The sequence below is a fragment of the Monodelphis domestica genome, chromosome 6, assembly GCF_027887165.1.
Source record: "Monodelphis domestica isolate mMonDom1 chromosome 6, mMonDom1.pri, whole genome shotgun sequence".
Lineage (NCBI taxonomy): Eukaryota > Metazoa > Chordata > Mammalia > Didelphimorphia > Didelphidae > Monodelphis > Monodelphis domestica.
In genome coordinates this window covers 72,791,461-72,808,225 of record NC_077232.1, presented here as the reverse complement: position 1 = coordinate 72,808,225, position 16,765 = coordinate 72,791,461, and the positions used below count along the sequence as shown (strand labels likewise).

Sequence of the window (16,765 nt, the reverse complement as noted above, 5' to 3'; positions counted from 1 at the left end):
TCTCTCTGTCTCTGTCTCTCTCCCCTCTCTTCCTCTGTCTCTCTGTCTCTGATTCTCTTTCTCTCTCTTTCTTTCTCTTTGTCTGTCTGTCTATCTCTCTCAGAGAAGCTATTGAAGCCAGTATTGTAAAAAGTAAAATGGGAAAGGAGATATCCAGGTAAAGTGCTTTAGGAAATTCTGAGGGAGGGAATATTTTCAGCTGGGAAATAGGGAGGGATTCATGGAAGAGCTGAATCTTGAAAGAGATGCTTTCTGCGGGCAGAAATGAGGAGGGAACACATTCCAGCAAGGGGAACGACCTGTACTAATGCAGAGGTGGGAGAGCCTAGGACAAGATCAAGGGAACAGCAAGTGGTCTGGTTTGGCCAGAATGCAGAGTGAATTCAAGGGAGTAAAATAAGGCCAGGGCGGTAGGTTGCAGCCAAATTGTGGAGAGTCTTAGATTCCAAGCTAAAGCATTCATATTTTATTCTATAAGCATTAGGGAACCGTATTAGGGAAGTAAGAAGGTTAATTTCAGAGAGGAAAAAAGAAGAGGTAAAGATTCTAGGTGGAAGGACTTTATAATAGTTCAGGCAAGAGGCAATTCAACAATTCAATTTGACAAATGTTTATTTAAGCACCTACAATAAGCAAGGCACTGTGCTAGGCCCCAGGGGAATAAAAAGATAAAAAATAAAAACATCCCTGCCCTCAAAGAGCTTACATTCTACTGGGAGATACAACACACATACAGATAAATAAATACAAAGTAATTTGAGGATGGGGAGAAATCGCTAACAACTGTGGAGATTAAAGAAAGTTTCACAAAGTAGCCCCTGACTTGATCCTTGAAGGATGAGGATTCTAAGAGGAGGAAGGCATACATTCCAGGCATGGCAGACAGTCTCTGGTATAAGGAACATCTGGCATTACAGTCTAGCTAGAAAATAGGGTACACGGAAGGGAACAATATCAAATAAATTTGGAAAGGTAGGCTAGATCCAGATCATATACAGCTTAACAGAGAAAAGAATGTATATCTTATTTTAGAGGTGATCGGGAGATATTGAAGGTTTGTGAGCAGAGGAGTGACATGGCCAGACTCATGCCTTTGGCAGATTATTTTGGCAGCTGTCAAGAGGACAGATTGGAGACAGGAAAGTCTCCCTAGACAACGGGAGGCTAATGAGGAGGTTCTTACTATTGCTCAAATGAGAGGTGAGAAGTCTGTAGAAGGGGCAGGTTTGGATGCTAAATTGGAGATGCTAAAATTGAGATTTCAATGGGACATCCAGCTGGAGTTATCCAGCAGTTAGTTGGCAATGTGAAAATGGGGTTTAAGAGAAGAAATTTGGGTTAAAAGAGATAGACGAGGAGCCACTTAAGTATAGATAATTGAACCTATATGAAGAGCTGAGATCTCTAATGGAGGGAATTCAGAGAAAAACAAGCCCAAGACAGAACTTGAAGACATCCATGCTTTTGAGGTAGGAGATGGAAGATGATGAAATAAAGAACAATGAAAAAAACAATGAAAATTTAAAAAAAACAAAAGAAAAGAACAAAAAAATGGAAGTGTGGAAGAAGAAAGTATCCAGAGAGATTTTTAGATGTCCAAGAACAAAAGGAGTTTGTGTGGACTGGTGGGTGAGCAACCAGATTGCAATGGTTTATGGAGTCAATGGGCGAGCTTGGCAGTAGATTATAGGTAATCTTTTCCAGGAGTTTGGCAGTGAAAGGGAGAGAGAGATCTGGGATGGTAGCTCAGGGGTATGACAACCTCAAGTATTGGTGGCATCTTTTTTTTTTTTTCCTAAAGATGGAAAGAACCATCAGATGATGAAATATTGACATTTGATGATACAAACTGCTGTAGGGAATAGGATTGAGGGCATAAATAGAAGGGTTGGCTTGGCAACATGAACATCCACATCTTCCTCAGAGCTGGAAATAAAGTATGAACACCTCGGTAAAGATGTAGAAGGATTTGGATGCATGGAATTGGGGAGAAGCAAAAGCCTTAATTTGCTCCAAAAATAAAAGGAGACAAGGTCATCTGCTGAGATGGGGTCTGATAAGCCAAAATTGATTAGGCCTACCTGGTGACTCAGGTTTGAATTTCAAATCAAATGAGACACTCGAAGTTCATCAAATGGTTAACAAAGGGAGGGAAAGATCATTCAGAGAATGAAAAAGCAGAGAAGGAACAGTCAGAGGGGAAGCATATTCACTGACAACAGTTGCTTCCCCAAAGCTGTTGCTAGTCTATAAGCTGAAGTCCAAAGGAAGAGCTCCAGTTCCCTTCATCCTGGTTGTTGGAGACCAAGAATCTCCAGCAAAGGCCAGAGTCTTAGGTCCCTGAATCAACTAAATCTTGAAGAAAGTTTCCATAGCTTTCAAGGAAAAACAACAACAACAACAACAACAACAAAAAACAAATAAAACTAGCTTAACCTTCTTGGGTGGAGCCTTCGGATATTGTCTCCACAATAGAGGGGAATTGGGGGTTTAAGAAGAGAGGATATAGTTTGGTTCTGCCACCATAGGGAGGACAGAAAGTCAATCAAAGAAGAGTCAAAAAGATTGTCTTCTAGTCATGAGGGAGGGCCCTGTTGAGATTGGCCAACTGAATTTGTAATCAACTCAGTCAGCATAATTGAGCAGTTCTCTCCAGGAAAGTTCAACGGCATGTTTGTGGGGCCATAGATGGTGAATGGTAGGGATGGCCCATTATTGAAGACTGGTAAGATATCAGTGGAGAAAAGACAGAGGACAAGAAATTCAGAGTGTAGACGATGGTACAAAGTTGAACTGGTTAATTCTGAAGTCAACTAAAAAGGAGAAACCTGAACAGAGAAGAAAGACAAAGTTGGTGATTGATGCAAAGATTTAGAGGGAGTGAAAAAGGAGAGATTACAAATGGCTCATTATGCTCAGAGAGGGGAAATTCAGAGTTCAAAATCATGGAGGTAAGAGTGTTTTGAGTGATGGTCAGTTTTAAGGGATGACCAATCTGACAGATGGCTGTGGGGGGATGCAGGGGTAGATCAGAGGAGCTGAGGAGGTCGGGAGGCCAGGGTATTAGATGGGACATCAAAGCATATCCCCAAGTATGAGCAGAAAGTGGAGGGGAAAATTGTGTTGGGCCTTAATTTCCTTGAGAAAGGATAGAGAGTGACTTGAAGGCTGGTCATTTATAGTAAATTTATAGTAAACAAGAATTTAGACATTTGGCCCTAAAAGTTTTGAACAGGGGAGGTTACAAGCATTTTATTGCTTTGTAACGTTGGACAAGGGGTAAGAATGCCTATGAGTTCCCTTCCTAGTGTTGGCAACAGTACCTGGCACATAGTAGGTGCTTAATAAATGCTAGTTGAGTAGGTCTAAATTTATGCTATATGATGGTGACCAATGGAGACTCTGGAATCAGCAGTGGGTAGTAAAGAATAGTCTGATTCCAGTATGGTGTAATGGAAAGAGCATTGGATTAGGGGCCAGAAGACCAGAATCCTGGCTCTACTACAAGAGTCACTTGGACAGGCCACCTAATCCCTTTGGGCCTCAGTTTCATCTGTAAAATGGATACATTGGACTTGACCTCTGAAGGTCCTGCCAGCTCTAAATCTATGATTTTAAGACTCCTCGTTCTAGTGCTGTGTGTGTGTGTGTTGGAGAGGGAAGGATCTAGATATAATCAGTTTTCTCTGAACAACAGAAGAATATAGGAATAATAAATAATTAAATAATAAATAATAAAGGAAAGAAAATAGGAGGAGGGGATTTAGATGAAGGGGGCTCTGTTATAGAACATGGAGTTCCAAGAGGGCATGGAAAAAAGAAAAAGCAGAAGTAGATGGCACCAAGGGGAATATAGAAGAGATTTTTTTACTTGAGAAGGATACCTTGTCACAGGGTTCAGAAAAGTATGAAATAAGAATGTAGGAGTTATAGGACAGCAGAAGTTAATCCAAGGATCCCATTCTATTGAGTCCTGTGATCAAAGAGGAAGGAGTTAGGACAGGGGCTAGAGCATCTTGTCCTGATATATTCTCTTTCTTAACACAAGCAACCTGGGAGAAGGGACAGATGGACAGGGAAGAAAAGTGGAATGTCTGGACCAGTAATCACCTGGTGATTGGGTCCTCAAGGACACTTGTAGTCATGATTATGTGAGAAGGAAGGGCAGAACAGTAGGGGAAATTCTGGGGCTGGTAATGGTGGTGGTGAAGGCCCTTTTAAATCAGAGCATCACATCCTATTGGTTTTTCTTTACACTAGTAAGTGGTGCTGGTCCTTACCTTACTGGTAATATGAGGTTGTGAAGATGCAGCCTGAGCTAGAGTTGTGGAGGCTACACAAAAGGGAACTAGGAACATGAGAGAGAGAGAGAAAAGTGGTCATGGAAAGAGACTCCATGAGATTTGGAAATTGATCAAGATCTTGGGCAGGGTGATGGATGAGAGTTTAAAATCTAAGAGGGTCCCCTCTTTTTGAGCCTGGGTAACAGAGAAAATGGGTAAAACCAACAGTAAAAATGTGGGAGTTGGAAGGAAGGGCATGTTTAGGGGGGAAAGAGACTAGTTACCAATACTTCTTCCTGGAAGCTTTTCTTAAAGAGGCCATTTGTTTCCCCCTTCTGAACATTTTAATGGCACATTGAATCAAACCCAGCATGGTTTTAGATTCATACAGTGGCTTTCTACAGGTCACTTATTAGTCCAAACTAGGGAGTTGAGTGCCCAAGAGGTAGAAAGTGTGTCTGAATCCCCCAATTCAGTCCCACAGTTGTCACACACACTTTCTGGTACCCTGTTATACTTCCCTCTCCTCCCCCCAAATCCTATTTGATCTTGTTCCTAGAATGGAAGAGGATTTGCCTGTAAGGCCAAATCATCTGGATGGGGGGTGGTGGTGGCTTTTTTAGACCAGAACCATGCGATCATTGGTATAGGGAATTCAATGTTGAAATAAACTCCCTCTAACAAGGAAGGGTAGTGGCTCAGTGGATAGAGCTCTGGGGCTAGAGTGGGGAAAACTTGAATTCAAATTCTGGACTCTGGATTCTGGATATTTACTAGCTGTGTGACCTTGAGCAAGTCACTTAACCTCTGTTTGCTTTAATCTACTGGAGGAGGAAATAGCAAACCGCTCCAGCATCTTTGCTAAAAAAAAAAAAAACAACACACACACACACACACACACAAAAAAAACCAAGCCAACAAGAACAACCAAAAACCCACGGACAAATATGGTCCATTGGGTCATGTGGAGTCAGGCACGACTGAAAGACTGAACAATGAAGGTCATCTCTTGCTCTAGAACTGAATTTGATTGAAGCATTAAGTGGTTGTGACTTGCCCAGGGTCACACAGCCAGTACATGTCAGAGACAAAGTTGACTGAAAAGTTGACTCTCCACCTACTTTATCTCTATCTACTCTTCTTTAGCCATAAGAAAAATCCCCTTCTCTAGCTGAGGAAATGAGATGCCTGGAATTAGAAAGTGACCTTGAAATGATCAAACCTTACTGACATCCATCATCCAGTGGGGGACAGACAACTAGAGGGACCACACCGATGACTTATGGCTCTTTGGCCATTATGGGAATCGCTGTAGTTTCCACCTCAATTCATGTACTAAGCACATTTCAATAGAAAGGGTAGTGAAAAGGCTGGGTTTTAATGATTAAAATAGCCAAATCTCTAAGAATTCTAACAGGAATTGAAAGATCTGATGATGCATACTCTGCTTCTGCTGATCCATCACTAGGAGACAAACCTGCCCCAGAATTGCTTTCCCAGGAGCTGAGAAATACAATGAGCACATTGCTGAGAATTCCCTGTGACTCAGCTCGGGTGGATTCCTGTCCACCCTCCCTCTTTCCTTCTCTCCCACAGGCACTGGCGCAGTCAGAGATGCACAGGTGCCCTCCTGTGCTACCTCCCCAGTGCCCAAGGAATGAGGGTAATGGGCCTGGGCAGCATCAGCCCGGTGAAATCTGGCTCTGCCTGGGAATCTCAGTCCAAGCCCGCCTGCCATGCTGGGAGTCGAGAGGGAGAATCCTGCTACCTTTCTGGTCATATTAGATAATATTCAAGCATCAAATATGGATGAGGGTTTGATCAAAATGATGAACCTGTCAACCTGGAATCTAGAACCCCCAAACTTGTAGCCTAGTAAGATCTGATGAACCCCAAGATTTAGGACTAGCCTGTCAGTTCTAGATTCCATGTTGACAAACCAAAGGGAGATCTGGAGGAATGTCACCCAGGACGTGGGCCAAAGGACATGCACATCTTTGGAGTCATGAAATTCTTAAATCTCAAAGTCTGAAGAGCCTTCAGTGGGCATTGACATTGTATTACACAATCTAAACTCTCTATTTTTTACTTCTGGGTCTTGCCAAACCAACCTTATTACTATTCACAAAGTCCCCCAGTGTCTGGAATGCATTCCCTTCTCACCCCCAACTCCATTCATTGAATCTCCAAGTATGACCCTCTACGTGAAATCTCTCCAGATCCTCCCATTGATAGCACCCTCCCTCCCTTTTGAATCCTGTATTGAGTTTGTATTTATTCTCTATATACTTACATATGCACATGGCAGCATGGGATTGTGGAGAAAGCTGGCCAAATAGAGCCAAGAACCTGAGTTTGAGCCTTTCCCATCATCCACGTCGGCTGCTGAAATAACCCTTCCGTGCCCTCGGACAACTCTCTGAGCCTCTTGGTTGCAGAGAAGGGGCTGATCTGCATTAGGCAGAGGGAGTTTCCAATGCCAATAAAATCACAAGTCTAGATCTATTCTATCCATTCTGACATGGGAGGAATACTATCATTGTATCTGCACAGGGTCCCATCCCTATAACTTCCCAGACTAAAATACTTCTGCCATGGCACCTTACTCTATTGTATTGTCTTCCTTTATTAAAATATAAGCTCCCTGAGGGCAGGGACTCTCTGGATTTTATATATTTATATCCTCAACACTTAGCACAGCACCTAGAACATAGCAAGTGCTTAATTTTTGACTGATTCATTCATTTATTCATTCATTCATCCATTCACTCATTCATTCCTTTCCTCGGCTGCCCCATCAACTGTGGAGTTTGTAGCCCCCTAAACACCCCAGATCTCCGTCAGATGATTTTCTGCACTTGGAAGTAACCTTAAAAGATCATAATGTAAAAAAAAAAATATATCAAAAGCTAAAATATTCACAGACATTCACAGTCATGGACGTGACATTAACTCGACCTTCTGAAGGTGTCCAAGCTACCGCTCAGACCTGTTTACACTGAGTCCGCTGTGACCCCGGGTTAATGCTGACATTTTGCAGGACGCAGAGTTAGATGCATAGTTGGAATGTCAATGAGGTAGGCAGGAGAAAGCCTTCGAAGGGCTCCCGGGGTGCCTTGGCTAGGTCTCAAATTCAGATTTTTCAGCTGGAAAAGATTAGGACTATTTGTATTCAACTCCACCAGGTGTGATTCCTCCGATAGGGAACGAGCTAACCTTACGTTCTGCAAGCATCTGGGGATGTTCCCATCGCACTTGGCCCCATGAGTTTGTTTTAGCCCTCCCCACCCTTCTCTCTCTCAGCCTCTTTTCTGGGATGTTTCCCCTCTCTCTCTCTTGATTCGCCAGCCCTCCCCAGGCTCCCAGTCCCTTCTTGTCTTAAAGGAAATTGGCTAAACTCATTCCCCGAGTCACAGGGGGCTCAGACGTCGATTTTCCACAGAGGGGGGAGAGAGTAATGCTTAACCCAAAGGAATGAAGCTCTGATGGGGGCGGTCAGTAACTAAAGGGGCACTTGAGTATATGGAGGGAGATCATAACAAAAATGTTTTCCAGCGTGACGTCTGCACCCTTCTTGCAGACCATCACCTCGGATTTTTCCTGTCTTGTGACTTAAGTGTCTCTCTGGACCGCGAGCTCCCTGGAGGAAAGGTCTAGGTTTCTTCCCCATTTTCCCCTCTACAGGAGAGCCTCGTGGGCAGACCTTTGGTTACAGGGAACCACGAGGAGACAGAAAAGAAATGCATGATCTTTAGAAAAGAGTAATGCTATGAAGCGTGGACCTGGGGTAAATGTGGGGCAGGGCTCAGCCAAGATTTCCTCATCGGCTGCCTCCGAGGGAGGCCGGGGATTGGGAATCCATGTCTCATTAATTAGAAACAGAGGATAAAATGTTTATTTTTTGAAGAAAAAAATCTCCCCAGGTAGATAAAGCCTGGCATCTGTCCAGCTCAGATGTGCTTAAACTACGGATTAGCCCAGTTCCAAAAGCATCCTGCAAATGTTTGCCGAAGGGTGTTCCTGGCACAACGGCAAACATCGCTTAGACAGCAAGGGCTGCCTCCAATGCTGCCAGGCAGGAAGGTCGGGGATTAACCCTATTCCACAAAAGAGGAACTGAGGCTAGGCCCAGGGAAGGCAGCAAGTTTCTGGGGCTGCCAAATTGAGGGGCGCTCCCTAATAAGCATCATCACACCTTCTCTGTACAGTAGAGTCCATACACTGTCACCCGATCTCCTCTGGGAAGTTAGGACAAGAGTCTCACCCCAGCTCTGTCCCTAGCCGGCTGGGGGACCCTCGGTCATTAATTTTGTTTCTCTGGCCGTGGCTACTTTTCATCTGTAAAAGACTGAGTTGGACCAGATGGAGGGTTCTTGGCTTTTTTTATGGACCCTTTGGCAGTCTGACTCTCCCTGGCGCGTAGACACCGCCCTTTGGTACCCGTGCGTCACTGCCAAACATCCCGGGGCGGGGGGGTGCCCTTCCTCATCTGTGTGCTCCCTGGGCCCCCATCCAAATGGATCACGGGGGTGGGAGCCTGGACTCCTGTGTTTGTGCATCCGTGATGGGTGAGCCCCTGTGTGTGTGCACCGGGCCCACGTCGGGGCACGTTATGGGGGTGCAGCCTGTCTCCGCTGCTGCTTTCTCCTCCCGCCACTGGTCTAAGGAGGACACCCTCGTCAGACTCACGGGTACCTTTAGCCCAACCGTGGTTCCCTGCGAGTGCTCAGCCATCTACCCGAGGAATTAGGGTTCTGGGGAGGGTCCACCCCGTTACAGACAAAGGACAAGGTGAGCCACAGCATTTATTCTGTAGGATCCAAGCTCTAGAGGCGGAAGGGCCCTCGGAGGTCACTAAATCCAACTCTCTCATCCTATAAAGGACACGACGGAGGCCTGAGAGAGTGCATCGGCCTAAGGTCACGCAGGGAGTGACAGGCACTTGTTTGCTCATCTCTGGAACCTACAGACTCTGCCTTTCCCATCCCGGGGGCCCAGAAAGGCCAGGCTGCCCCCACTTCTGACTCCTGCCACGCTGTGAGCATCTGCCTTGCTTTATGGCTTACAAAGCACTTTCCCAAGAGGCGAGGAGTGGCCTTCCCAGCTTACAGATGTAAAGTGACTTACCAATGGTCACTCGGCCACTATTAGGAGGGATACTTGAACCCACCGTTATTTGCTCGGTGTCTTGGGGCCTGGAGTGATTTCCTAGCCGGCAATGCACAGCTGGTGCGTCAGAAGAGGTGGCAAGCCTCCTCCTGGGTGGGACGGAGGGAATGGGCACCAGCTCAATGGATCGGTGGCCTTGGGCCAAGGCAGGCAATTTTTCCAAGGCCCACTCTTAGAGGGAGAATCCCGTCTCCCACACAACACCCACCATGGATGCAGAATATTTGAGCATGGTTACTATTCTGAGGGCAACCATCTCTTCTTCCCTAGCAGCCCGGGGCCTCTGGGGTAGGAGGGGCTGGAATGGGAGCTATCTGGGGGGAAGAGGCAGCCCCACCAGAAAAGGGGACAGGAGTGGGTCTGCATGAAGGATCTAGGTGCACGAACCCAAAGCCCCAGTGGGCCAAGCCTCCAAGAGGAGACAGACCTGGGACGTCTAGGATGGACCGGGAGGCGGGGAGAATGGCTCAGAGGCTGCTCTGTCTCAGCTGGCCCTGGATGTGCCACCTTTTTCTCTAAGCTCTTCGGGCCCTCCATCCTGTTCTCCTGCTGTCTGAAACAGTGGGGAGGACATTCCTGGGGTCTCGGGAGCTCCGGGAGGCCCTTCTCTAGGCCGCTTTGTAGGGAAGGCGTCGGGGTTGGGGGAAGATGCTCCTTCTTGCCCCACTAGGTAGAGAGTTATGATGGCAGACAGGGATCGGAGGCCACACAGCATACGTGCTTCCCCCGAAGGCATGACAGAACTGGGGAAGCTCTAGAGAATGGGCTGTAGGGGAATGTGTGTGTGTGAAGAGGCGGCCTGGAAGGGTACCGTGGGAGGACCGTTTACTGCATCTCCGTCTAACCTGGTCGGGATGCTGCCCAGAGGAGCCGGCAGAGCCCCAGGCTCTCCTCCCAGTAAAGGTACCGGGGACCTGGGGCGAGACTCCTCCCTATCCCCAGGAGCTAGCGTAGTGCCTTGGGCACAGCGGGCGTCTAATAAGTCTGTTGGATGGGACAGAATTGGGCCTCTAAGCATTAATGGGGTTTGGGTGTGAGAGGAAGCCCACCCCCAGTGTCCGGCGGTCCAGGCCCTCACGCCCTGTCTCACGGATCCTGGCTGTGGCCCAGGGGAGGAGGCTTGTGTCTTCTGCTTGCCCCCAGAGCGGGGCTTCCTGGAAGGCCCCTCGGCCTGTGCACTGTGGAGGGGATGGAGAAAATAGGACTTGGCCTAGGGGGGGTCCGTTAACTCATGGGTCGGTGGCCTTGGACCGGCGGTTGTCCGGCAGGCCAGCCCATGCCCGGCTTTCTGCCTGAGAGGCCCACGAGTAGCGAGTCCGTGAGGAGGTGGCGGACAGGAGCTCCAGCCATGGCGAGTTGCTGGCCCCGTTCCCTACACAGTCTGGGAGCCTGCCCATGCCTGGGCTCCCAGCTTCTGCTCCATCACCGGATGAGCGTGCTTTTGACTCTTGGTGTTGGCCTTAGCTTGTGCCCGTCCCTGGTGCTTGATTCCACTCTGGTCCTTGTGGCCTGTCAGCACTGTGATAGCAGGACCTCTTTGGGTTTCAGCATCCTCAGAGTTCATGGTGGCCAATCCCAAATTCAGCAGCAAGGCCAAGGCAGGAGCACCCTGCGGGCGGAACAGACATATGTTCAAAGCATCTTCCCCTCATGTAGGGCAAGAGGAAGGGCAAGGGGCCAGGGAGGGGCCGGGGCAGCTGAGCAGCAGGAAGGCCTAGCGTACAACAAGTCCCTCGCTTTAAGTGAAGACCGTTTAATCCCACCTGCTCGCCATGGCTCCCTGAGGAGGGCGGCCTCTGGGGGGGACGGGAAGAGAACTCCAGCGTGCCCTAAGCCTGGCCAGCCCGGAGCGAGGATGTGCAGGGATAGCCTGGGGACCGGCTCGGTTTGAGTTCTTTTCCTTGGCTTAGATTACAGCCAAACCAATTCCTCTGTAGGTAATTTGCTGCTCAGAGCCTTTAATTCTGAAGAATGCCTGACAGGGTTAGAATGAAGAGGAACACGCTCTTAGAGAACTATTTGATCCATCCCCCGGCTCGGCAGCAGCCGCTGAGAGCCTTGTGGTGCATACAAAATCGAGGCTGCTAGCACAGTGAAGAAGGCATGGCAGTGGTCCGGGGAGGCCGGGAATGCCGCTGAATCAAGCCTTTCCCACTTGTAAAAGTAAGGAAAGCCCAAACAAGGCAGAACTAAGCAGCGGGATAAAAAGGAGAGGTCGGGGAGACCTCCTTGGAGCCTCCCCAACCTAAGGGCCCTCTGTAGATGCTGGGAATACAAAGGTGTAGAGGATGCGGTGCCTGCGCCCGGGGAGCTTACGTTCTACTTTGGGAAATCTGGTTACGTACTTGGAGGTTGTTTGGCCATCTAAACAACCCAGGGCTTAATTCCATTCATTTTTCTGGTGTCATTTCCCAAATGATATGGCTAAATTGTACAAATACAGTGGCTTTCTGTGTATGTTTGTGATCTTTTTGTGACCTAGGATAAAAAGTCTTATGCAGCAGGCTGAACTGTAAACTACCAGAAATCTTGGGGCCCAGAATACGCCAAAGGACTGGGTGGTGATAACTCCTTGTCACCACATCAATGGGAAATCCATCCTTTTGGAACCCCTTTCTACCCTCTTGGGCCTCTGGCAGTTAGAGGTCATGGGATACAGACCTGTGCCCAGGGAGGGGTGGGGAGCCTAGACCCCAAGATATTTGTCAGATTCTTTGAAGCGCTAGCTGTAGGCTGGAAAAACACATGTAAACACATACAAATATGCCTCAAGGACAACTTTTAAAAGTAAACTGAAGGTCTTTCCAAATAAGCCCACATATAAGGAAAATAGCTGTAGGAGGCAGTCTCTATGAGCATTCTCTGGAGCGGAGAATTTGGAAAATCCATGATGAGGAAAGACGAGGAAAAGCTTTCCTCCAGTGAGATCAATTCTGGAACTAAGCGTTGCATGTCTTTTACCTACAGATGCTAAATCAGTGTTCTGCAGGACAAGGGGAACTGTTATCTGAAGCAGGATGAGGTGTGCATTGTCATGACGATGACCTATCTGGCTGCTAATTACAAAATATGGGAAGCACTTTGTAGACCCGAAAGCTCACAAATAAATCGGCCGCTACCATGAGAGAGCCAACCTTGCCAAATCTGAGGCTTTCACAAGCCTCAAGTGAGGCAGCCGCACCACTCCTGTTCTGGGAAGTTCACACAATCCATGATCTAGCCAAACTCTACCACTCGTCCACGCTCCCCACATTGGCCATTGGAGATCCCATCTCTGAGTCTTGGCCTGAAATGCACTCCTTCCTCACTCCCACCTCCTAGAATCCCTGGCTTCTGTCAAGGTTAGGCTCCAGGGCTGCTTCCTACCAAAAGCCAATTCTGATCCACTTCATTTGCCAATGCTCTCCCAACTCTCTAAGGATGCAAGATAGGATGAGTTGATGATATCAAGAATTCCAAGCTCATTAAGAACATTTTCCCATTCACCTACTTTCCATACAGCCAAATGTAACTTCTCCGCTCTCCACCTGCCTCTATCCCATCTCTGGGTTTTTGCTCTTAGTATTCTCTATACCTACCACAGCCTCTAGCTCTGTTGAAATCAATCCCTCTCTTCCTGCAAGGCCTAATTTGTCTCAACTTCCTCCCTCCCCACTGAGCTAGAAGTGCTTTTTACCTTTCTCAAATTTTTCAGAAAATTTTACCTAGATTTCTCCTTTGCCCTGCCTCCTATCACACTTCTGTAAATGGCCTATTGCCATTTTAAACCAGCCTCATAGCCTAAAAGGGATCTTAAAGGTCATTTAATTCAAATGAACCCACAGCCTACCCACTCTAACCCATAAGATCCAGAAATGGAGGCCCATGAAGGTTAAGGGACTTGACTACCAAATCATAGAGGTGGAAAATGGCAGAACAGAGATTTAAAGTCATGTCCTTCGACTCCAAAACATTCTGTTTCTTGAAAGCAAGCCCTATGCCACATTTTAGCTGTGGATGACCATTAATAATAAATGTTGCATTCAAAAGGTTAAATGCAAAAACGCCCAGGCTGCACCCCAGTTACTAAAGGGACTGAAGTACGGTTACGTGTAATAGTTGGGTGTTGACAAACATTCAGGAAACCATTTTTTAAACCAAAAATGCAGCTCACTGAAAGCACCTGGTCCCCATACCCTGGTAGGAAGAATACCTGGACTAAAACGCCAGGTGCAACATTTACTAGCTGTGACCACGGGCAAGTCACTTAACCTAACCTATGTCCCCATCTGTAAATGGGGATGATAGCACCTGGATCACCTAACTCACCAGGTGTTTCTGAGGATCCAGGTCATGTATATAAAACACTTTGCAAACCTTTGAGTTTCTTATTATGAAAAGACAGACTTTTTTTTTTTTAATCAAAGGCTACTTGGGAAATAGAATAGATTTCATAAGCAGAGCCTTCAGAGTCAACAGCTCAGCAAAGGCCCAAATCCAAGTTTGGACTTGAGAAATAATGCCAGTGGATCAGCCAAATGGAGTTTACCAATTCTACTCAGTCAGTGTCTTTGTCAATGTTTTCCCACACATACAGACTGGATCATAGTCAATAAACCATTTATTAAGTATCTTTCACATGCCTGACAGTATTAAATACTGAACATAACAGAGACAATTTCCACCTATCTGCTGACCTACTTCTTTGTTCCTCTTTGTCTTCTATCTCTTGTGCAAAAACATCAGAGACTTAATTAGCAAGGGCCCCAGTCATTGCCTAAAAGCGAGCCCATCTATTGCATACTCACCTTATCCCTTTACTGATTCCTCCCTCCCCGCACTGTAGCTGCTTTTGGGTTACCCTGGTATGAATTTTTAGCCCTCGTCTATAACCTGACTTTGTGGTCCTCAGTCCCATCAGGTCTACGTGCTATGAGCCCAGCTAGGCTCAGGAACCTTGGCCCACTGACAATGTGCACAGAGCCTAGGCACATTCTGAGAAAAGGACTTACGTAGAATGTAAGATCTCTAAAGGGAGGGACTATTTCAGTAGCCTCAAAGTGTAGAATAGTGCCCTGAATATAAAAATTACTTAATTAGCACTTAAATTGAAAAAAAAAATACTAGAGAATTTATACTTAAATACTAGGCACCATTGAGAATCTTAAAATTTTTGTGAACTAGAAGAAAATTTTAGATATGATTTGGTTGAAACTCATGTGACGTAAAGAAACTGAGGTCCAAAAACACAATCTGGTCTGCTTACTAGATAGCTAGTGGTCTAGAACAGTCTGGGTTTATGTTTACATTAGTCACTATACTTCATAAACAACAAGGAATGCCAAGGAGACCAACCATCTGATTGGAGATGAACAAAACTACCAGAAGATTACTTAAGATGCTCAACTTTCGAATTATTCTGGCAGATTTCATCTAAAGTACCAGATGATGCTAGAAATGATTCTCAAATGAAATCCACATTAGATCCCTTATCCTGAGCCATCTTCTCTCTCTATCCCTTTGATGACTTCATCAGCTTCCATGGGTTAATCACCACTATGCAGGTAACACACAGATTTATATATTAGCCCCTGTGTCCCTCATGAACTTCCATCCTGAAACACTAATTGCCTACAGGATATTTCAAAAGAGATGCTCTGGAGACATTTCCAACACGCTCAAAATAGAACTAATTATGTTCTCCCCATAGGCACCCCCTTCAATTTCCCTATTTCTGAGGAGGCACCACCATTCTGCCAGTCTCCAAGATTCCTAAACTCCTGACTATCCCTTCTTGCACATAGCCAATTGGTTGCCAAACCTTGCTGTTTCTGCCCCTACAAAATCTCTTGCATCCATTCTCTCTACTCAGTCACCATCTTTGTTCAGACCTTCATCACCTCTTGCCTAGGCTACTGCAGTAACCTACCAGTTGGTTTCCTTCTCTCAGTTCTCTTTCCACCCCAATCTGTTCCTTACACAAGGTGACTTTCCTTAGCTGCTGAGCTCACCACATCACCTCCCTACTCAATAAGTATTTCACTATTTCAGAAAACAGCAAAGGGTCTCTTAGTATGATTAAGACCAATGATCCTGGGGCAGCTGGGTAGCTCAGTGGTTGAGAGCCAGGCCTAGAGATGTGAGGTTCTAGGTTCAAATCTGGCCTCAGACACTTCCCAGTTGTGTGACCCTGGGCAAGTCACTTGACCCCCATTGCCTAGCCCTCACCACTCTTCTGCCTTGGAGCCAATACACACTATTGACTCCAAGACGGAAGGTAAGGGTTTAAAAATAAAATAAAAAATTTTTTAAAAGACCAATGATCCTATACCCAGTGACAGATTCAGTTCTCTGATTCCTTTAACTCAGTTTAAGTTGGTGAAAAAAATCATCATTTTTCCAATTCAAGATTGATAGAATACTCTCTGAAATAAAAAATAGAAGCTTTTTTAAATGCTATAAACCTAATAATAATATATGGATAAAAATTTTTAATCAATATGGAAAATTCATAACTAAATTAAACTTGCCAACTAATATTAAATCATTACCAATTGGTTTCATCATCAATCTCACTGTGACAATTCAGAAGAAAATGCTCTGGAAACTGCAATGTGCTATAATACGGGAGAAGCTAGCATTATCTAATTTAATTCAAACATTTACTAGACACCTATTATATGCAATTACTTCCACAGCCTTGCCACACTTTGTACTTGTTTACTGATAGTGATACACACACAGAACATATTTAAAATACTGAAGACTGATTTATCCTTTATCAAAATCCCAAGCATGTTTAGAAATTGGCAAGAAGTCTTTGCTTTTAGTTAAATCCAATATGGCACCCTAAATGCACCTTCTTTGACACATTTCATTTTCCTGAGAGGCTAAAAGAATAGCAGTATAGCCTAAGACTACCAATTTCCTTAGTCCCCATAATCTTAAGAAGCCAGGTAATGATGCAGAGAGCTATTCACTTGAGATCCATAATCTGACTATTCTTGAGGTCAAAGTAATCTTCCTCCCGAAGAGCTCTGATGCCATTTTCCCCAACTGACTACCTGATAAAAGTCAAACTCCTGACATTAGTCTGACATTCAGTGTCTCCCCCCACAGTTAGCCTTTCTAATAAACAACCCACATGGGACGTAACTTGGATTATTCACTCATTTTTTGTTTCGTAAATGTCTCTTCCCTCAGTACCTTTCCTGTGACCATCCCCTACCCTACCCCATTTCAGTCTGCACTTTTGTCTCTATCTAGAGTTCCTCCAATGCTCTCCAAGAAATTGATTTTCCCCTTTGGAAATGATTTCCAAAAACACCAAAACT

General features: G+C 45.7%; 1 protein-coding gene across 1 annotated transcript in view; it reads right to left on the bottom strand.

Moving 5' to 3' along the window:
- Positions 1-594: 594 nt before the first annotated feature.
- Positions 595-16,765, bottom strand: part of PCGF3 (polycomb group ring finger 3) — a 144,524-nt gene continuing 128,353 nt past the window's right edge. Inside the window, exon 11 of the mRNA XM_007496965.3 lies at positions 595-11,061. Coding sequence (XP_007497027.1) covers positions 10,825-11,061 — 237 coding nt within the window. The 3' untranslated portion in view covers positions 595-10,824. The remainder of the gene's footprint in view (positions 11,062-16,765) is intronic.